The following is a 22,985-nucleotide window of genomic DNA, read 5'->3' on the forward strand; positions in this document are numbered from 1 at the left end:
TAATTATATATAAAATATATTTATTTTTGTGCAAGTAACAAACGCAATCGGTCACCAGCTCGTCGCAGCCAATCTTGCATCAATAATTCTATCTCGCTGATAGTCGCCTCGCTATTCTTCATAACAGTTTCTACAATACAAATGTAATCATCCTCCTCATCAATCCATTTCTCCTCAGGTAATATATTGTAATCGTTAACATCATGAATAGTCTCATCATCAGGTACTACTGAGAGCTCTTCATATGATTTTGTCAAATTGCATTCTTCATTGGCGTTAATAGTGTCCGAATTTTTATTTTCAGATGTGTCAGTACTGTCTTCTCTCGCGTATGCACAAAGACGGCGATTTTTTTGCCGTCTGGATAACTCTTGAAAAGCTTTTGGCATCTGTAGTAACAATTGATTTATACACTATGATTGAGTATAGGATAGACGTTCGGCTTATGACATTTACGTAATTTGTAGCTTATCATAAATTTTATTGAACTGTAACATGATAGACGTTTTATATTTTAAAGCTATTAATATGTTATGATTCTGTATCTTTTTATGTTCTTGTAAAAGATCTTTATTAAACAATAATACATATACTCTAGCCATCAGCCTTTTACAATTTTCATCTTAATCAATGTAATGAAAACAGGAAGCTGGTTGAAATAAAAAAAGAAAATAATATAAAGATAACGTTAATAAATTGAATGGAGTTCAAAGACAAATAGATATAGCAGCACAAGCTCGGTGACTTAAAAGCTCAGAATCTCCTTTTCAAATTAATTTTTTATTAATTTCTGTATGATAATTACATGCTAAGCTATTGATTTATTAGGGAATATTTTCACAGGTGTTCTCATATTTTTGACTGGTGCTGTAATTTAAAAAAAAGAACTTATACAAAATTAAAAAAAAATATAATAAAATATAAAATATATGTATATACAAAACTGAACGGCTTTTAGTAAATAATAACAATATACAATTTATAATTATACATGCAAATTATGTGTTTTTTTTTACTTATTGCCTTTTAAAGTGGACTCTACATCATTAAAATTTCTAATTCAAGACACGATTGGCTGATTACTGTATCTTAAATCTATGCTAATTGCTTTTCCATGTGATTTATAAATATACAGAAGAGCTAATGAGGACACAAGTATAAAGCTCGAAATAAATATATAATTTTTACAGAAATGCATATAAAGATTCTTCTGTAGACAATATTAAGTATGTTTACATATGTATATTTAATATTCTATCTACTTTATGTTTTTATATTATTGTTTTTTAAGTTAACTATGTATGTTTTTCAATAATAATGAAGGTCTAATAAGAGCATGTTTAATTTTTATAACTTTATATTCCTTATGTCTTCATCCTAACACAAAAACTGCTTGTTCAGCTAACATCAAACCTATATCAATTTACGAGTAAAAAAGGATTTTCTAAATAATGCATATATAACAATATTGTTAAAATTGAATGTACAAAAGGGAACAAAGCAGCAATGTTATAATTGGAAGGAACGACATCGAGCAGCCAATGAACATAACCAAAAATTATTATCACATGCGAGGACCATTATTAACATTAACCTATAAATAACTACATAACAAATAACAATTTTCAAATTGGTATATTTGTTTATATAGACGATTGTACTGCAGAATAAATCAGAATTAAACAAATATTTTGTTGAACCACACTTAAGTTGAAAAAACAATATAAATTCTTTATGTAATTATATTATTTGATATTAATAATTAATATTCGCTTACCTTGCAGTTGGATTATTCGCGAACGCTATACACTTCTGTTTTTTGTCTACGCACTAAATAATAAAAATATTTACGAAATTTACACTTGTTCACACTCACCGGAATGGAATAAGAATAATAAGAACAAGGAATATATAGGTTATAGACTGCAGGACTGCAATAGCTGACTGCAATAGTCAGCATCAAGTCGACTGCAATAGTCGGCAAATAGTTGACTGAAAAAAGTCGACTTACAGTCGACAAATAGCCACTAATGTTGCTTGGGTCTGCTGTCGCATCGTTGGCTCTAAATCCTGAACAGCATTATTATTATTCATATTTCTTTTTTTAAATTTTTTAGCAATGGCCCAAACGTAGGCCGATGGAGTTTTATCATTAAAAGAGGCACAAACTTGTTTCCAACTTTTTTTTTCTCTCGGAATAAAGTTTTAGAACACGACCGTTTAGTGGCCAAATAGAGCTTATAATGTTCTTCTAGTGGATATAGTATGTAACGTCTGAGCGCCGACTTTCTTTCTTCTACTGCAGTCCAGCACTCCTCATTCCACCACGGAGGAGAGGCGCGGGACTGCTTTTTATTAACCGTTTGTGGCTTGAGGTTCTTGTTAGAGGAGAAGTTATACATAATAGTTTTGATTTGTAAGACAAAACAGTCATATTTTTCTAATGTGTCTGGTTTGTCATTAAAGTTTTCGCGAATGTCAGAATGTGCGAGTAAAGAGTTAAGTACGTTTAATTGGTCCCTTTTCAAGTTTATTATATATGAGAATTTTCCAGACCTTACGGCCTGTCCCTCTATCACGGTCACCACCAGACGGTGGTCGCTGCCCCAGCTATTCTCCTCTGTGTGCGAAGAGCACAGGACGGCCAGCCCCGATGACGCGATGGCCAAGTTTATCGTGTTGTCATTTTGTCCCGGCCCCCTGATTCGAGTGGGCCTGTTCTGGTTGAGAACTACGAAGTTGATCTTGTCCAGGACGCTCACTAATCTGTTTCCGGCGCTGTCCCTAGAGGGGCAACACTATCTGTCGTGATAAGCGTTGAAGTCTCCAACTAACAAGGGGAGGACCAGGTGAGAGACCCTGGGATTTTGAGTTTTTTTAGTTATTTTGGAGACGAAAAAAAAGTTTACGTCTCCCGGCGTTTCATCGAATAGGCCTTAGTTTCGAAATAATAAATTTGTAAAAATTGGCCATACCGCGGCGCGCCATATGAGCCTTTCCGGTAACTGTTCTCGCAACCAGTGCAGTCGGCTGCGTGCGTTAGGTGCTTGCTTCACAATCGTAAGATCCGGGTTTGCTTCCGGACGTGTGCAATATATTTTTTTTTAATAAATGTATTTATTTATCTTGATGATATTAATATATATGCAAATTTCTAAAATAGAAAATTTAATTTAATATCATTTTCTAAACTTCAATTTAAATTTAATTTGAAGGGAATTTGAATTCAAGTAATATTTGAAATAATAAATAGGTAATAATAATAATAATATATAAGTTATTTGAACTGGATAACATATAAAGGCAACGTATCTAAATTTTCAAATTGTTTAAATTTAACACTGGTAAAAGAAGCGGATATAAAATGGTAAATAAACGAGAGGTTTTTAATCTCCTTGCAGGTATGTAGTCACCCGCACAGCACGTAATATTGCTGCAATATTGCAATATTGCGGTAATATTGCAAAGATATATTGCGGTAATATTGCAGCAATATTGCTGCAATGTCTAATGTCCGCGAAAATTCATCGCAATAATATTACACTGCAATATTTCAATAATATTACTGTGATATTGCTGCGACATTGCAGTAATAGTGTATTAATATTACGTAGTGATATTGAAATAATATTGCTGTAATATTGTTATAATATTGCCAAGATATATTGCAGTAATATTGTAGTAATATTGCTGCAATGTCTAATGTCCGCGAAAATTTATCGCAGTAATATTATACTGCAATATTTCAGTAATATTACTGTAATATTCCTGCGACATTGCAATAATATTGTATTAATATTACGTAGTGATATTGAAATAATATTGCTGTAATATTGTTGTAATATTGCCAAGATATTGCAATATTGTAATATTGTCAAGAAATATTGCAATAATATTGCTATAATTTTGCTGCAATATGTCTGTAATATTCTCATAATATCACGGTAATATTGCTGCAATGCCTCCATAATATTTATACAATATCCAGTAATATTACTCCAATGTCCCCATAATATTTGTACAATATCACAATAATGTTGCTGCAATGTATGTAAAAAAATATGTATAATTACTTAATAAATATAAACAATTTTACTTTACTTATTTATTTTATTTCCTTAGTCAATATAACTTAATTATCACATTGTGCAACGTAAATGTGTACTTATTTATTTTATTTCCTTAATCAATATAGCTTAATTCTCACATTGTGTAACGTAAATGTGTACGATACAAATTAAAAATACAATTACGTGTCCGAATAAGGTTATAAGTCTAAATAAAATTTACTTTTCAAAAAACAGCACTATAAAATTTATAAATGTTAAACTCAATACTATAAAACTTTTATATTAAATTAATATTTTTTGTTAAATTATTTTATGTTAATTAGTTTTGGCCGCCTCCAAATTTTCCTTCTTTGTTCTGAAAAGAAAAAAATAATTAAATGTACAAAACACATGCATAAGTAGGATTATAGTCATGTGGCCACTTTTGTTATAATTTACTTATAACATGCGGTGACATTTACTTTTCACAGTTGTTGAAATGTATATTAATTATTATTGTTTAGTTTTTTTTTATAGTACTTTAAATGCTATAAAAAGAGTTTGGGCATAAAGGGTTAAAAAGATTATGTAATGACATTACCTATTTCTGGATAAGCGAACAGGCGCATTCGCTAGCCACTTGCCCATTTGTTTCTGAATATAATCTTCTTTACTATTTTCGCAAGCCATTATCGCTTCTGAAAAATACAATACTGTGATGTTACATATAAAAATGTTTCCTTAATATATTACTATAGAGAATCATAAATGAAGATTTTAAATAGATTAAAAACAGATACTTGCCAATGCACGAAGTTACTGTAAAATCCAGTAAAGCTTTTTTTTTCTGTTTACCCTGCATACTAAAATTGGATGCCAACTCGTTCGTAAAAACTTTGGTCATTATATTGTTTGTTAAATCTTCTACGTTTTTTCCGCCCCGTTTCATAAGTGCGTTGATCTGCAAAAGTTATTATTAAAACAATATTTCAAAATTTTCTGTTGTAAATATTGCTTACATGAGAAATGTTAAGCTTTAAACATTCAATCTATATAATGAATGTTTTTTCTTAATTGATTTTAATTCTTTTTTATGATAAAATGAACACTTGTTTTCAAACTTTTAAATATATTATATTTTAGTATTCTTAATTAATGTATGAGAAAAATTTTTTAAATTACTTTATGTCATCTATTTATATAAATTATAACTATTAATTTTCTTTTACCAAATAAAAATTTTACAAAATAAAGTATCTAGTATGAACATATATGGACATATTTCGTATATAATTACATATATTTATATATGTTCATATATGGAAAACTTTTTACCGAGTTGTAATTAATTTGACTACAATTTTTAGTTAATTTTATATCGCCATTGTTTTTAAAGAACTTATATTTATTTAAAATAAATTTAACAGGATTTATAATATTAAATATTAATGACTGTAGATGGCAAATGAGGGTTTATGTGGTTCTTAATGTATACTGGTATAAAACCTTATAGTTTATTTAAAAGACATGTGCCTGATTCAATGAACGTTTTGGTTCAAATTCAACAATCGTAAAAATTGGCAGTAGTACATTCAATCTCTCAATCTCGCATGGGAGTCAAAATCCTAGTATAAGTCAGTCACAGTCGGATACTCAGCCAATTAAGTAATTAATGGACTGAGAAGTCCTATATGTGACAACCAAAAATTTTAAATTATTATGTCAAAAATATATAAAGTAAGATTATCAGTAATGATGCAAAGCAAAGGACGAAATCCCATTATTAATATGTATAACAAACAGTAGACAAATTATGATTGATCAAATTATACAATAAATAAGTTTTAAAAAAGAGCAATAAATAACTTAGTCAAATATGAGGCCCACCATTGAATCAGGTACATCATGTCTTTTATATAAACTGTGTGATTTTATACAAATACACATTAATACGCAGTAAGAACCACGTCGACTCTTGTTCGCCCTTTACAATTATTGATTTTTTATATATAAAAGATGGAAAGTAAAATCAATTAAAATACTAAGAAACGTTTTAAATTAAAAAAACCTAAAAAATTCTGTTAAATTTATGAAAATTTCTTAATCGATATCAATTGATTTTAAACATGTGAGAAAATTCAGCAGTTTAATTTGAAACATATATCTACAATAAAATATGATTAAAATAGAAAAGTCCAATAGGACTCCTATTGGAGTCCAATGGGAATCCAATAGGATTCATGCACTGGTTCGAATTTACTTTTTTTTCTAAAAAAAACAGAAATTTCATACATTCATCTTAAACATGTAAGATGGCTGATAAAGAAAACTGCTGTACACTGAAAAAAGAGCTTCGTAATAGCTACGAAATGTTAAGTGAAATAATGCCAATTAAATATTTGATTAATATAATCAAAAATAATTTTATCTTCCTAAATATGTAGTAATTAAGTATAAATAAATTTGGTAATACTTACTAAATATTTAGAAAAGTAAAATTATTTTTTGGTTATATTAACAAAATATTTAATTAGCATTATTTCACTCAACATTTGTTAGCTATTACCAAACTTTTTTTTCAGTGTACGCGTGTGTGTGTTACATGCAGCAGCCGCGTGTCAAAGAAATGACAATCGTCACACACATATATACATGCACAGAACTCGCATGCAGCGGTGCTCAGCGTGCGACACGGGATCATGCACGAACTTCCGAGCCCTAGTAGGGCTCCCGTGTCGCACGTTGAGCACCGCTGCATGTGAGTTGTGTGCATGTGTATATGTATTGTTATTTCTTTGACACGCGGCTGCTGCATGTAACACACACACACACACACACACACACACACACACACACACACACACACACACACACACACACACGAAGTGTGATGAGGATATATCAACACAATTCAAACAACGCAATGATTGAAGTTTTAAGTACTGATGTACCGTTGTGGCTGAAAATTGCAACTACTCTATGTATTTACTCTATGTATCACTCTTTCTTTCGACAATTAAATTTACACTATGTTTTACTTATTACCTCGAGCTCTTATAGAGCCGAAATTGCAATAAAACGTAGCAATATCTTTTAACATTTAACAATTTAACACTTTGAGGTTACGAGTACTTTAGAAGTCCATGAAGCTGTTTGTTAATTTGAAATAATTCTTACCTCGGCAACATTTTTTATTCCGTTATTTCCTCTGTCCGCGCGATCAACACTCGACTGGAACGACCGGCACAACAACGCGACTTCCTTTTGTCTCGTCAGCCTCGTGGCTCTCGTAGCTCGTGTCTTCTTCTTCTTTTGGCTGTTAGATTTCCAATTATTAAAATACTCAAAATACCATATACTTTCAAAGATATCAAAACTTACCAGCTCGCCGCTCGAGTCACACACGTACGCACACACGGAAGCATTAACATGCACGCATCATCGTGCACGCATCAGCACGCATGATCGATTGTTGCGCAAGCGCGTTCTGCATGGGAGACTGCGTTTGGCGCTTGCGGCGGGGCGTTTGAAAACATTATTTGTTCTTGGCTACAGTCAACGTGACGTTACAAGGGCTTCGAAGCATTTGAAGCAATGTCAAAACCTCGATCCTTATACATTCTCAGTTTAAGATGCAAGAAAACAATGATAAGTATTACATATATTACATATATTTTATATATATATTTTTTTTAATAAAAACTATATTAATAAAAACTACATATATATATTTTTAATAAAAACTAACTATTAAAAAATAAACTGCTTCGTATCGCATTAATATCGTAAAATATCGCATTAAGAAATTTATATTTTTATGCCTGTGTTGTGTATATATTTTTACCAATTAAGTATACAAAAATAAGTTTTAAAAATTTCCAAAAACTGATGACTGGAACATATTTTAATAAACGTGTTTAAGTTTTAAAATATGCGATGAATTGTGTAGTGATAAGTTGGTTTACAAATATATAAAAAAGTTAATTTCTAACTTATATGCAAAGTTTAGTCTATTTTTAGTGTCATTTCGGCAAAACTACGATTTAGCACGCAATATTGCTGCAATTTTACATCAATATAAAACATCGCATTTTAATATTCTGTAATGTCACTACAATATTGTATTGCGATAAATCATAATACAATATTGCTACAATATTACAACAATATTACAGTATGATACATTGCATTCTAATATTTTTTGCAATATTGTATTGTGTATTGTGTTACAATATTATTGTAATATCACTGCAATATTGTACTATGATATATCATATTGCAATATTACAACAATATCAAAGTAATATTACAGTGTGATACCTCGCATTCTAATATTGCTGCAATATTACTAAAGTATTGTATTGTGATATACCATGTTACAATATTACTGCAATATCACTGCAGTATTGGAATATGATATATCACAATACAATATTGCTGCAGTATTACTGCAATATTGTATTGCGATATATCATGTTACAATACTACTGCAATATCACTGGAATATTGTACTAAGATATATTATATAGCAATATTGCAGCAATATCAGAGTAATATTACAGTGTAATACCTCGCGTTCTAATATTGCTGCAATATTACTTCAATATTGTATTGTAATATACCATGTTACAATATTAAATATTACTGCAATATCACTGCAATATTGCAATATAATGTATCACAATATAATATATTTGCAATATCACTGCAATATTGCAATATGATATATCATATTGCAATATTATAACAATATCAAAGTAATATTACAGTGTGATACCTCGCATTCTAATATTGCTGCAATATTACTAAAGTATTGTATTGTGATATACCATGTTACAATATTACTGCAATATCACTGCAGTATTGGAATATGATATATCACAATACAATATTGCTGCAGTATTACTGCAATATTGTATTGCGATATATCATGTTACAATACTACTGCAATATCACTGGAATATTGTACTAAGATATATTATATAGCAATATTGCAGCAATATCAGAGTAATATTACAGTGTAATACCTCGTGTTCTAATATTGCTGCAATATTACTAAAGTATTGTATTGTAATATACCATGTTACAATATTACTGCAATATCACTGCAATATTGCAATATAATGTATCACAATATAATATATTTGCAATATCACTGCAATATTGCAATATGATATATGACAATACAATATTGCTGCAATATTACTGCAAAATTGTATTGTGATACTTCACGTTACGATATTGCAGCAATATTACTGCAATATTGCAGTGTGACGTATCACATTGTAATATTGCAGCGATATTACCACAATATTACAGTGTGATATATCACACTGTAATATTGGTGCAATATCGCTGCAATATTACAATATCGCTGTAATATTATTGCGATATTGCAATATTGCTGCAATATTGCTGCAATATTACGTGCTGTGTGGGCATTTACATTCACATTCACAATCAGATGTTTGTTTATTATTCTTCTTTTACGATTAATTATTTTAAAAACTAGAATTTTAAAATACGGTTAATATTATTTCCAATTAAATTTTAAATTAAACAATTTGAAAATTTAGATACGTTGCCTTTATATGTTATCCATTCCGAATAACTTATATGTTATTATTATTATTACCTATTTATTATTTCAAATATTATTACTTGAATTCAAATTCCCTTCAAATTAAATTTAAATTGAAGTTTAGAAAATGATATTAAATTAAATTTTCTATTTTAGAAATTTGCATACTATAATATCATCAAGATAAATAAATACATTACTAAAAAAAAAAAGAAAAAAAAAATATTGCACACATCCGGGAGCGAACCCGGATCTTACGATTGTGAAGCAAACACCTAACGCACGGAGCCGACTGCACTGGTTGCGAGAACAGTTACCGGGAAGGCTCATATGGCGCGCCGCGGTATGGCCAATTTTCACAAATTTATTATTTCGAAACTAAAGCCTATTCGATGAAATGCCGGGAGACGTAAACTTTTTTTTCGTCTCCAGAATAACTAAAAAAATTGGGATCAAAATCCCAGGGTCTCTCACCTGGTCCTGCCCTTGTAAGAGGAGAAAAGGAATATTATTCGCTAATTCAAAGATATTACGAAGTATGTGTTCAGGGGTGTAACTTGAAGAGTGTCAGTATAGGTTAATGACCAGTAGTTTTTTGGTGTTTAGTTCAACTGTGATGCCCTGAATTTTAATTGAATAATGTTCATATTGTTTTAAGTTTATGATTGAAAATGGAAGATTGTTTTTAATTGCTATGGCAATTCCTCTTTTTCCCTTAGAGGCGATATTCTCTCTAATAATATTGTAACCTTTAATTTAAAGTTGTGTGTTTGGTAGTAGAATCGTTTCTTGGAAACAAAAAATGTCCGAATAGTTTATGACGTCCTGGATTATAGGCAGTTTACTTCTAATTCCTTGATAATTCCATTGCGCAATAATTAAACTTTTATGATTAGAATTACAAATATCTTTAATGAACATGCTTGGGCTTGCTATAGACAGTGTATTAAGAGATTATTGAGAACTACAGTTATAATTACTGTTTGAATTTGAACGCGAATTTGTAGAATTAGGCGAGATTACTTGTCTAAATCGGTCTTTTTCGAAAGTGTGCTCATTTCTAACAAAGTCATAGTTGTAACAAAATTTATTAAAAGCTTTAGTTGCTCCCGAGATATCTCCCCTGACTAGAAACGGGAGAATGTCGCTGCGTGCGAAATCTTGGAATGCTGCCCAGCAAGGAAAGCCTTGTGCCTGTAGAGTTAGTTGCGAGTAGTCGTGTTCGTAATGGACAAGAGTGTCCTCACTTCTTAAAGCTAGTCCCCTGTTACCTGAGCTAGGGATCCTGCCATCGCTGTTAATGAGCGCATCGTTGTGCGCCTTAGACCAGCCACGCGCTTTGCCAGCTGCGTCTCGTGCAAGATTATTGTTACCGGAAAGACCTGCAATGCTAACGTTTCTTGAGTGGGTTGCTTCCGTTGAAGAGAAAAATATTTCTTGAATTCCTCTACTAAGCGCACGCGGCCCTCTCGGCCACCCACGTTAGCAGCTTGGTTTCATCTGCCATTGACAGCTCCTGCGTGTGTGATATCTTGAACACAAGAATCCTCGCCTTGCATGAATTCCAATGAGGCGAAACGGTTCGGACTGAAAATAGATGACAAATTATAAGATGTGTTAGAGTTCATGTGGTCACTGCTAGTTTTTAGAAAGGGGAAACTGCGATAATCGTCTAGCCTACTTGGATAGTTTCTGTTGCTTGGAAGGTTAGTAAGCGTAACTTTGGCCTTGATTTTAACCTCAGCCATTGAAATATTGCTAGTGACAGCAACTGTTCTCTTTTGAAGTTCTACGAGGGGGGAGTCATTTGAATTGGCCCAGTGTGAGCCATTGCAGTTGATGCATTTTTTAGGATCATCTTTGTCTGAACAGAATTCGTTATTTTCATGTATGTCGCCTCCGCAGTATTTGCATCTTTCCTTACCTCTGCACATAACACTAATGTGGCCAGCTCTGTGACAATTAAAGCACATTCTAGTTTTTGGTATGTAGTAATGAACTTCATGTATCACTCTAAACAATGAAACATGTTTAGGGATATTTGATCCCCTGAATTTGACACAAATTGAAAAGGAGGACACAAAGGAGACCTCTCCATTTCTCGCGACACGACGATTCAATCTCCTAACCTCAAGAATTTCTTGGCCTGCGTCAATCTGAGATTGTAAATATTTGTTATCATATTTGGTAGGAATATCTCTGACAATCCCCCCTAATATCCCTGATGCAGGATATTTTGTAGGCAGATATGAATGCTCGAAGATTGCTTTTTTTTAGGTCTGGTGATTTAATCAAACGGTTAGCCGCCGTGGCTGTGGCGAGCTCGATTTTGCACTTTCCAAACTCGATTTTTTTTTACTTGACTAGGTCCTTGCCCGCGATGCTGTGAACTATGCGGCTAATCGTGAGTGGATGCATGACTTTGGAGTTGTCTGCTTCAATTGAATATACATGTTAAATGAATGGAGGGTTATCTTTGTTTGTATAGGTATATTCTGCTTGATTATCATTTCGTGCATTAGAAGAGGTCGAGGACATGCTCGAGCTGCTGATTGTGCCATTATTTACCGAATTTTTATCTATCGATCTTTTATCATAAGTTTTCTTAATAGGTTCACTCCTACCTTTTTTTCTTTTACAGATTTACCTGAGGGCGAGCTATTATGCCTTTTGTGATTTTCAACGGTCGCGGTGGGTGGTGGGACGGCTTGTTCTTCTTCATTCATTGTAATATCGCTGCATGATTCTTCTTCTCCTTGTGTTACTTTAGTAGATATAACATTGTAATCACGGCTGCCTACCGGTGTATCTTTCCCACCCGAATTGGAGGACGAGGCCGCCACTTGAATAATTGCATCAACAAATTTCTTAAACGGTGCCGACGCTGCACGCGGTGCAGCGGGGTCTTCTCTAATGCGGTTATTGAAGGATCAGAATGTGAGGATGTTGGCAAGGAAGGCGGAAAAGATGCTCGCGCCCTCTCCCGCTCTTCCCTTCACTCCGCTCGACGAGCGGGGATTTGCCCCCCGAGTTCATGATTTTCGACCACACAAGAGCCAATGTCGAGTGTATTAATACAGCTGCTTAAACACACTGACTTTTGCACAAGATTAATAGAACGAAATAAAATCGTTTTAATAAGAGAGACGAATTGTGAAGTTGACACATGCGCACTTTCGTACGAGAACACTCGAGACACGTCCGTACCGGGCGACAGTCCACGAGCCAATCCAATCTGGCAACAGACTGGCAGTACCATGCGAACACACCGTGCTGCCAGCACCTAATGTCAGATAGGCGACAGAATAAAAGCAAGATCTTGTACAACACAATTTGCTGGCAGATTGTTAGCACAAATCAAGCACCCTGTGCTAACAGGATCTGACATCACGCTGGCAGCAGAAATCAAGTAAACCGTGCTGTTTTGTATATTTTTAAATTGTGACGTCACTTTTCATGAATTTATTAAAGACCTATTCAGACAAACTTGCATTATTGCATGTATAAATAACATGTGCATAAAGAAAGTGATTGATCCATTTTCTTATGCATTTGATAAATTATTATTCATTCAATCAATTTCTTTATGCATATGTTCTGTTTCTATTTGTGTTCTATACGCCGCAATTTCTATCTGCACCTGTCCGCGATTACGTACAGGAATCCTATTCGTATTTATCCGCATTTATTTGTCGAGATTTCAATTTGCATCTGCCCGCACATATAAATAATTAAAACCCGTTTCTGTCCATGGTCTGACTAACAAAAGTAGTCAGATTGGAATTGGAAATAAGACCAAAGCATAAAAAAAATTACTGATGTAAAAAGAATTTTTCAAAACTCAATTTTGCAACCAAATGGTATAAACAAATTATTAAAAATTTACTCTAAAAAAGAACTAATTGCGCTAATTGATTTTACGGTAAAAATCACTAAAGAAACGTTGCAAAAATAAATTTTGCAACTAATTTGTTTATAACAATTAAGTAAACGTTATACATGTTTCTTGAGTCATTTTTCCCGTAGAATCAATTGGAGTAATCCGTTTTTCTTTACAGTCAATTATTAGTAATTTGTTTATTGCAAAACAATTAATTGCAAAATTAATTTTTGCAAGCGTGATTTTTACGTCAATAACGTTTTTTCATACTTCGGTCCTATTTCCAAATTTTTTTTACTATTAATATAAGCATAAACAGGTTTTAATTATTTATATAGTTTATTTTAAAAATATTTAAGGCTAAATAATCAAAGGGCTAGTGAGAATGTTCGCGCAATACTCAGCACGTAAGTTTCTTCCTGTTCAAATCAGCTTTACTTCAAATATAACTTTTTATTAACGATATCATAAGTGTACACCCAAGGACTTTGATTCTGTCCATTAGGAAATTTTTTAAACTGAAAAGTCACCACTTTCTACATACTCGCAGTTTATGATTAATGAAACGACTAGAGCTTATTGGTCGTTACGTTAATCATGAACTGTAAGTATGTAGAAAGATAGCGACTTCTTAGTTTGGGAAATTTTCCTATGGACAGAATCAAAGTTTTTGGGTGTACACCCAAGGACTTTAATTTTGTCCACGGGGAAATTTTCCAAACTGAGAAGTCGCTATCTTTCTACATACTCGCAGTTCATGATTAATGAAACGACTAGAGCTTATTGATCGTTACGTTAATCATGAACTGTAAGTATGTAGAAAGATAGCGACTTCTCAGTTTGGGAAATTTCCCCATGGACAGAATCAAAGTCCTTGGGTGTATGATTAGCTCATAGCGTTTTTAACTGAGAAAATTAGTACACACTAAGTGTGCACTCGCCGTTGGCAATTGAACGTTTCAGTTCGCACGATGACGGTGCCAACGGAACGCCCAATTACCTGCAGCAAATGCATACTCAGTGCGCACTAATTTTCTCAATGAAAAACACTATCAGTGTTAGCGTATTAGGTTATTATAATTTATTTTCTCTTCAAGCTTACATTGCCAAGAAGGGGACTTGGTTTACAATCGTTCCTTAACCACTCATTCATCCACACCCTAAACTAATCTTTTGTTCTACTCCCTCTTTACCTATACTTTACCACGCGCTTATGTGCATTTTTTTCCTTTCTTTGCGCTCACGGTGCTAACTATACCTTCCTATACTTATTCATTTACTTATCCAAGGTACAGCATGGCGCAACAGTCCGCCCAGGCAAACAAACACCGTACCATATACAGCAAGCCTGTCCACCCGAACGAACCCCAGCACCACACCGTCCTCATTCCTATATCTATACCTATGGTTATGCCAAATTCTGTTTCTATCTTAACTCCTAATTTACATTCTTCTTCCGTGTATCCTTACAACCTTCTTTACCTTCTTACTTTGTAAGTGCATTCCTTGGTTCCTCCTTTCCTTCTTCTCGGTTCTTCTTACCCCTTTTTTTCTCTCCTCTCTTTTCTTTCCTGCTTCCTATACCAAATATCTTTAATAATCCTTAATAATCCTTGATAATCCTTGTAGCCTCCTTTTCACCCAGCCTTACGGAGATTACTTAATATCTCCACTGAGAAATGCAAAATTTCAGAAATTACGCATCTTATGGAATCGTTCCAATACAACGTGACAAGAATTACCCACAGTGTGAACTTATTGCTGCAAAGGAGATCCACGGCGTTCTTCCGTCTCTTCTGCATCCACCTCTGTTGTCTTATTCCATACTATCCTTCTTCAACCTCTGTAAGTGCAGTCTCCAAAGGCAAAAGATCCTGCTCCGTTTCTCCTTCTCCTTTAATAATCCAACAGCTTCCTTCTTTCCAATTCTTACTAAAATTCCGGTTCCTCTTTCCTTTTTGCTTACTCCTCTGTCGCCTCCTTATCCTATATATTTATTCTAGTTTCTTTTCCTTTTTCCTTTTTCTTTTTCTCCCTATACCACTTTTTTTATCCTTTATGCTTCATAACCTCAATCTCCTGTACCTTTTTCTCCATCCTTTATGCTTCTTAACCTTAATCTCCAGCGGCCGGTGATCAGAGTTCCCTCGGTCTCCTTCTTTCTATACCAATCCATCCAGGATCCTTAATTAACTAATTACTTATACAATTCAACTATACCTTTACATTTCCATTTCCTCTACGTTTACTTTTACTTTTTCTTTTACAATATCTATATTTATGTCTATACCTGATCCTATTGCCTAACTTATATTCTAATTTCTAATTTCTTTTGCTACTTTTACTACTTCTTACCTATAATATCACTCTTCTTACCGTCTCCTTACATTCCTTCCAATCTCCTTTCTTTTTATTCATTCATTCTCTCATGTACCATATGTCACTCATTCTCCATAAACCATTCTGCCTAATTCTTTGCATTACTTATCGCCTTTTCCTTCCTATAGCTGTTTCTGCCTTTATTTCTAACCTTTTGTTCCTCTAACCTATTCTCCTTACACTCTTTCTCTTTGCCCTTTTTATTTTTCTTACCTTCCATGTTTAATTCCTACCTTACCGGCCCTCCCGATTCTCCCGCCTCATTGTCCGCCCTAACCTATTCCTGTACATTCCGCCTATGTCGTATAATATCTCCTCAATTCTTTTTCCCCTACATCCGCCTCCAATTACCCATCTTCTCTACCTTTTTATCTCTCTAATTCGTACCTTTTTACTTTCTAATACTTCCTAATATACTACGAACACTCATACTCAGCCTCACTCTATCTCCATCCACATCCACACACCATCGCGCCACCTAATCAAGTCCGCGTATTAGGTTATTGTCTCGAAATCTTATAGCGTTTTTCCCTTCCCCGACCTAGGGCAGATTAGGCCCACAAGCCCTGCCGGGTACGCTCGCGTTAGGGTGCACCCGGCGTGTCGAATCGGCCTAGGCCGACTGGGTCCGGGGGGCTCCGGAAGTATGCTGCACGCGTTCCCGGAGCCTCCCAGTCACGGACCAGGGCAGGACACCCGGAGAGGTTTTAGTGGGTATGTCCCCGTCGACACGTCGTCGGCGGGGAAGAGCCCCACATAACCACCAGGCCTCCCCCGGGGTCTGGGGTATGCGGTAACGCATTTCCTTTCCGTTAACAAAAAAAAGGGGTAGTTAAATATAATTCATTGCATTGTACATTGAATATGATATCAAAAAACCAATCCACAATTACGGATTCAAATGAATAGGTCGCACGTTTTACTTTTATGTATATTGAATAAGATACAAAAAGCAAATAGCCAATCCGTAATTATTGATTCAAATGGATTACGGATAAAAAACGGATTCAAAAAATCCAAAAACTGGATTTAATTTCGTTCCATTTAATAATCCTAAATATTTTTCAATTATTTCTCGTTTGCTGGAGTGTGAACTCCCTACAGTGCTGCCCAGTAAAAAATGCTTTTAGGTTCGACTCCGGCCGTCGCCAATATGTTTTCAAAAATTGTAAAACAATGCGTAATTGTAATTAGTAAAATAGAATGTATTCGAATTAGATTAACCTATAATAAAAACAAGAATAAAATCTGCAAAAAACTGGAAAAAAATTTTTTTATAATAGTTTTTGAAATTTTTTAATAAAAATGCTTGATTTCTGCTGCCAACGTGACATCAGATCTTGTCAGCACGGAACGCTCGATTTGTGCTAGCAGTTTGCCGTCAGATTATGTTGCGCATGTCATGTTCGAATTCTGCTGCCTATCTGGTGTCATGTGCTAGCAGCATGGCGTGCTTGCCTGGTGCTGTCATTTCACTGACATAGGATATCAATAGGTTTTGTCAACAGAACATAAATAGAATTTGAGATCAGTTGAGTTCAGTCTGCCGACACGTCTTGATCGAATCTGCCGCCAGCCTGTCGACATAGTGCTAACATTTTGTTGAATGAGCAGTAAATAGTCGTATAAAGCTCGTAAACAAAGTCTATTTAGGCAAGAAAACACGGTTAAGTTGAAGTTTTTGCCGTAGCATTTGTAAAGAGAGTTTGAATAAAATAGAATAAACAGACCGCTTTAAAGCATTTGTAAAAATTGGCTTCAACTGTCTTTTTTTCTCCTAACAATGGTTATAAAAAGTACGTAAACTTACTCAGCCAGGAAAACAGAGACAACTGTTGAAAGGAATGAAAAATATGCTTTTAGATACAAAATTTAAACAAATTTTATTTGCGGTCCATTTTCACGAATTTAGTAAATACGAAACAAATTGCATTTTTTACAATGAAATGACATAATAACGAAATAACATGCAAGACAAAATTCATTGTCAATCTGTCACGTTTCACGCCTATTACTTTTAATTTTTTAGCAACGGTACGTCGCCACCGTCAACGCAAAGTACTCGCGCGGCTAAAGAATTAGGATGAGCTTTAACTATAATTATAAGTTTCAATTTATATAAAGCAGTAATATATTTGTCGCAAATGATCACGTTTCAATTGATCACATTGCTATTTCGGACCATGGAGGTAAAAATATCTGGAGAGAGCATGTAAATAGAATTATAGGCGAAGGACATGATTCCAAATACGGAAGGGGAATCATTAGTCGCTATCTTGGATAGGAACACTCATTAATTGGTTATTACTAGAAAACCGATAGTTGCTTAGTAACGCTAATGCATTCAAATATAAAACAAGAAAAAATCGAAAATAAAACCGAAAAAAACAATGAAAATGTGTTCCTAAGCAAGATGGCCGTGACTGAATCCTTCTTACGTTTTAGGAAGCATGGTTTGTCTTTATATTCCTTCCAGATATTCTTACCTCCATAGGCTTGTTTTCTATTCCTGCACTAGACTGCACTAGAACGTTCCTTCTTGTTTTCACTAACTTTCAAATATATATCTATTTCACTTTAAGTGTACACTAATTCAGGGAGGAACAGAAAACAAACGGCATGTTTCGGACCGGGAACGTGATCAATATTAACGGGCGGATCCCGATAGCGCACGGGATCGATAGCCCACCACCACTCACAGCGGCCGATGCCTAGAGTTTTTCCGTTGATTGGGTTAAATAAGTCAAGATGATTGGTTGGTGGGCTATCGCACCGTGCTCTATCGGATCCCGTCCAATATTAACATTGTTGATCGAAACAAAAATTCGATTTGGATTATACTTCTCGGAATCTCTCTACGGACGAAAACCGAGAGGTATAACCCAATCTGAATTTTGCCGCGATTAATATTTATCCTCCAGATAAATTTTATTTCTCTAAGAAATACACATTTACATTGTTAATTTTACTTGTTAATAACTTTTTAACAATAACGAGAAATATTTTGAAGGTCACTCGGGATCATAGAACTTATAGTATATGGAACAGGAATACGAGTGCAACAGTAAGAGCAACATCTAAAGGACGGAGATATATTTCTTTTCTTTGCGCGTACTACCTAATGTTGTGCGCATGATTGCGCTCCGCCAATGAGTGTTCAAATCCTCGCCCCTCTTCCTGCCGGCGACGTAACAGCTGGGGTGCGTTCAGAATAAACGCCCGGGTGCGCCCAGATGTCGTTTTATCTTTGATGTTTACCGAATGTTAAACAAGGATGGAATGATGTATGGGTGCATTTAGATCCACTTTCACCAACGCCGATTAACTTAATCGCTGATTAGTCTATCGGAATTGACCCATCGTATTTGTCGTTAAATAAAAACGACAAATGCAATTGGTCAATTCCGCTAGACTAATCAGCGGTTAAGTTAATCGGCGTTGGTAAAAGTGGACCTTAGACGTTCATTCTGAACGTAGCCTTGACGAAGCGCTTTGCTGCTTATGAGGATCAGGGGGTCAATCACGTAACTTTTTCCCTAGGGTGGAAAGGTGAAAACACTGAAATATACTCCTGGGGGTCAATCATGTAATTTCACGTGGAACTTTTCACGTTTCACTTTTCACTTTTCATTTTTTCATTTTTCACTCATAGAGAGTTCACGTGAATCTTTTCACGCACAGCGATTATGTATGGATAATGCGCGGAAGTTTAGGTTGCGTTCCGAAATTCACCTTTAGAGGCTCGAATCTGTCATCGCAACTATCAAGCGGTCGTAAAAAAGGTTTCTACCTGCTTTTATAGTATAACTTTTACTGTAAAAATTTAATTATATAAAAAAAGAAATTGTAAAAAAATATATTCATAAATAAATAGCAATATTTTTTAATCATATTGCATAAACTTATTTTACAAATATAATATATATTACATTTATTTTTGATGATTCATATATTGTAACAACTATTTTATTATGTAGTAATCTAATTCTAAAAATTACATTGTAATTTAATACAAACAATGTTTTTCAAAAATAACTTTAATTTAGTTTTATATTTATGCAAATTTTAAAGTAAATTAATTTCATTAGTCATTAAATTTAACTTTGTTTAATTAAAAAATATTGAATAATTTAGAATACGGACTTTTATCCAAACTGAATTCTCCGCTCACACATGTATTTTTCAAATTTATAAGTTATAAACACTTACATAATTGATTAATATTCTATTTTACAATATTCTGTTTTACTTTCTTATGTCATTGTGTATCAAAACACGTTAAAGTATATTTTTATCTAAATTTGCATTTGATGAAGCCCCATTCTATATAATTATCAAAATATCAACTTGTCAAATATAAATATCAAACCTAATTATATTACAAAAGCATTATTTTTATTTACGTATGTACATTAGCTTACCCACATAGCACGTAATATTGCAGTGATATCATAGCAATATCACTTTTACATTGCAATATTACAAATGAAATATTGCAGAAATATCACGAAATATTACTGTGATATCACAGTAATATCAAAATGTCCGCGAAAACGCATCACAGTAATATTACTGTGATATTTCATAGTAATATTACTGTGATATTTCACAATATTTCTGTGATGTTTATGTGATATTTAAATAATATTCCAAAAAATTAAATAAATAAATTATTTCAATTTATTTTATTTTTATTGTTATTCTTAATATTATTTTCATATCGTTACATGTAATATATATTAAACATAAAAAAATAATTATATTTATTAAAACAGAATACAATAATGTAAACGTAATAAATGTTTAATTTACAAAAAAATCTCTTGTATCCTTTTTCATTTTTGTTAAAAAAGATTCAATTTGAATTATAATTTTAATTTATGCTCAAGATTAAATAACAATACAAAATATTATTTACATGTAAAAATATAAAATTTTATATGGAACAGCGTTCCACACGTACCCCTTAAAAAAAAATTGATAAACTTGTTTCAATAAACTGATTACTGATCAGTAACTGACAAAATATAATCAGTTACTGATCAGTAATCAGTTTATTGAAACAAGTTTATCAACTTTTTTTTCAAGGGAGGTTACATTGGAAAAAAATTAGAACAAGTATTTGTTTCCAAATTACAACAAGCAACAATTTTCTTTAAAATCTCACTGAAGTGTGAGCTAGTGAGTCGTGGTGAGTCGGCTCGATCGGCCGCAGTGGCGTCTAGATATAACACCTGAGGCTGCACTTGACTCACGAGAAGGTCTCCAGCGGCGCGGCCACCTAGCGGTGGTGCCAGCACTCACTTGTTTGCGTGGAGTCTTATACACACGGCGGGACCGCATAGCGGCTGTGTACGCGCTCGCTTGTTTCGTCGTATGTTGTGACGGTTGGTGACCGAGCCGCAACATTATATACATACATATAATTAATGAACATTGTAAAATACCTAATTAATGATAGAATATATATAATCATATTTTTTAATAGAGTTGAAAAAAAAGTAAAATCTAAAGAAAAATTTGTTGAAAATTTAATATTTTAATTAACTTGAAAAACCTTTTACTGTGGTGTATAATAGTCTAATCAATATTAATGAATAAACTATTTCACAAAATAATGTACCGAGCAGTAAATATTAAATGACGTAAAAATGTATATTTTTTTAAAAACTTCTTAATATACTTTGAAATATTTATTGCCAAGTGAATAATAAATGTGTATTAACAAAACTTTTTGTAAACATTTTTTTTTAAATTCCTCATGATAAAAATTTTTAAAAATTAAAATCAATTTTGTGCTCCTGTAAAAATTATAAATGACAATAAGATAAATACAAAGGTTTTTCTGTAATTTTTTAATAAAATCATTATTGATCGAGTTGTGAAGCAACAATTAAATTGATAGATTACATAGAAGAGCGTACATTATAGTTTATACATATATACAGTTTAAGGAATAAACTAAGTAAATATCTAAACTAATAATAAAGTTAATTAAGTTTTTTTCTTAACATTTACTTTTATTCCACGAAAGGGCAAAGACATAATTATTTTATTTGTAAGTTGATTTCTTCTATAGGATACCGAAATTACCAAGAATATTAAGAATACTAAAAATATCGAAATTAATCAAAGAGATAGTAACGTTGCATTAATAAGACATAATAAAAACGTGGTTTGACATTACTTTGTTCTTTGAAATTAAATATTGCAACAATATATTGCAATGATATCATTGGAATATTTTAATGTTATTATCACTGTGTAATATCACAATAATATTTCTGTGATATCAGTGGAATATTTCAATGTCATTATCACTGTGTAATATCACAGTAATATTTCTGTGATATTTCACAGTAATATGTAATATTTCTGTGATATTGCAATGAGTCTGTGATATCACAGAAATATTACGTGCTATGTGGGTATTCTGTTAATGCAATGCAATACCAAAAAGGTTAACCCCTTCAATAATACCTCTTCAAACTGTTACCACACTGTTACCACAATTTATTCTAATTTTGAAATACATACAATTTATTAATTCCTTAAATTTTCACCTTTTTGCTATCACAGCTGATGGCAAAAAAGTTCACGTGAAAAAGTTCATATTTCCGCTTATGAGTGAGTTACATGATCCCGTGGAATCGTACATGATCGTGCAATTCACGTGAAACTTTTCACGTTTCACGTTTCCGCCCTAGGGAAAATGTTACATGATCGACCCCCTGGAGCGCGCAGGGCCATAAAATCCTATTGAGGCTGGGACACATAAAAAAACTTAAGCAGTAAGCAAATTAGCCAATGGCAGTTGAAAACATAAGGCAAATCCAACACGTTGAATTTTTTACTGCATACGTCTTAATGATTAAGTTTTTCTATGTGCCATGGCCTTTAGGCCGTGATCTGAGAGAGAGCGTCTTAAGAGGGATCTTTATCCTTTTTTATACTGACTACGCACGCGTAGTGGGGATGGTACAGTCCTATAAAAAGTATATTCGTGCTTAATCTATAGATCTATATTTGAGATCCTGACTGTAGGATGAAACTTTTAATCATATTGTACTAGAAAGGGACAAGAATCTTTTTTAGG

At 33.2% G+C, this 22,985-nt stretch overlaps 2 protein-coding genes across 2 annotated transcripts; both read right to left on the reverse strand.

Moving 5' to 3' along the window:
- On the reverse strand, positions 1 to 1,997 carry LOC120358383. The gene is made up of 2 exons (XM_039452488.1): positions 1,778 to 1,997; positions 1 to 389 (listed from the first exon to the last, which is right to left on the reverse strand). The coding sequence occupies exon 2, from the start codon at positions 387 to 389 to the stop codon at positions 21 to 23; it is 369 nt and encodes a 122-aa protein (XP_039308422.1). The 5' UTR covers positions 1,778 to 1,997; the 3' UTR covers positions 1 to 20.
- A 2,093-nt stretch (positions 1,998 to 4,090) lies between these two features.
- On the reverse strand, positions 4,091 to 7,520 carry LOC120358505. The gene is made up of 5 exons (XM_039452924.1): positions 7,431 to 7,520; positions 7,227 to 7,365; positions 4,854 to 5,010; positions 4,651 to 4,747; positions 4,091 to 4,425 (listed from the first exon to the last, which is right to left on the reverse strand). Exons 1-5 carry the CDS (start codon positions 7,478 to 7,480, stop codon positions 4,386 to 4,388), a joined length of 483 nt encoding a protein of 160 aa, XP_039308858.1. The 5' UTR covers positions 7,481 to 7,520; the 3' UTR covers positions 4,091 to 4,385.
- Between the last annotated feature and the right edge of the window lie 15,465 nt (positions 7,521 to 22,985).

This window comes from Solenopsis invicta, chromosome 8 (assembly GCF_016802725.1).
Source record: "Solenopsis invicta isolate M01_SB chromosome 8, UNIL_Sinv_3.0, whole genome shotgun sequence".
Classification (NCBI taxonomy): domain Eukaryota; kingdom Metazoa; phylum Arthropoda; class Insecta; order Hymenoptera; family Formicidae; genus Solenopsis; species Solenopsis invicta.

Coding starts and splice junctions, on each gene's coding strand:
- LOC120358383 (XM_039452488.1), bottom strand. CDS start 389: ATGCCAAAAGCTTTTCAAGAGTTATCCAGACGGCAAAAAAATCGCCGT.
- LOC120358505 (XM_039452924.1), bottom strand. CDS start 7,480: ATGTTAATGCTTCCGTGTGTGCGTACGTGTGTGACTCGAGCGGCGAGC. Junction 7,366..7,430: donor GTGACTCGAGCGGCGAGCTG/GTAAGTTTTGAT, acceptor GAAATCTAACAG/CCAAAAGAAGAAGAAGACAC. Junction 4,748..4,853: donor TACAGTAACTTCGTGCATTG/GCAAGTATCTGT, acceptor TGTATTTTTCAG/AAGCGATAATGGCTTGCGAA.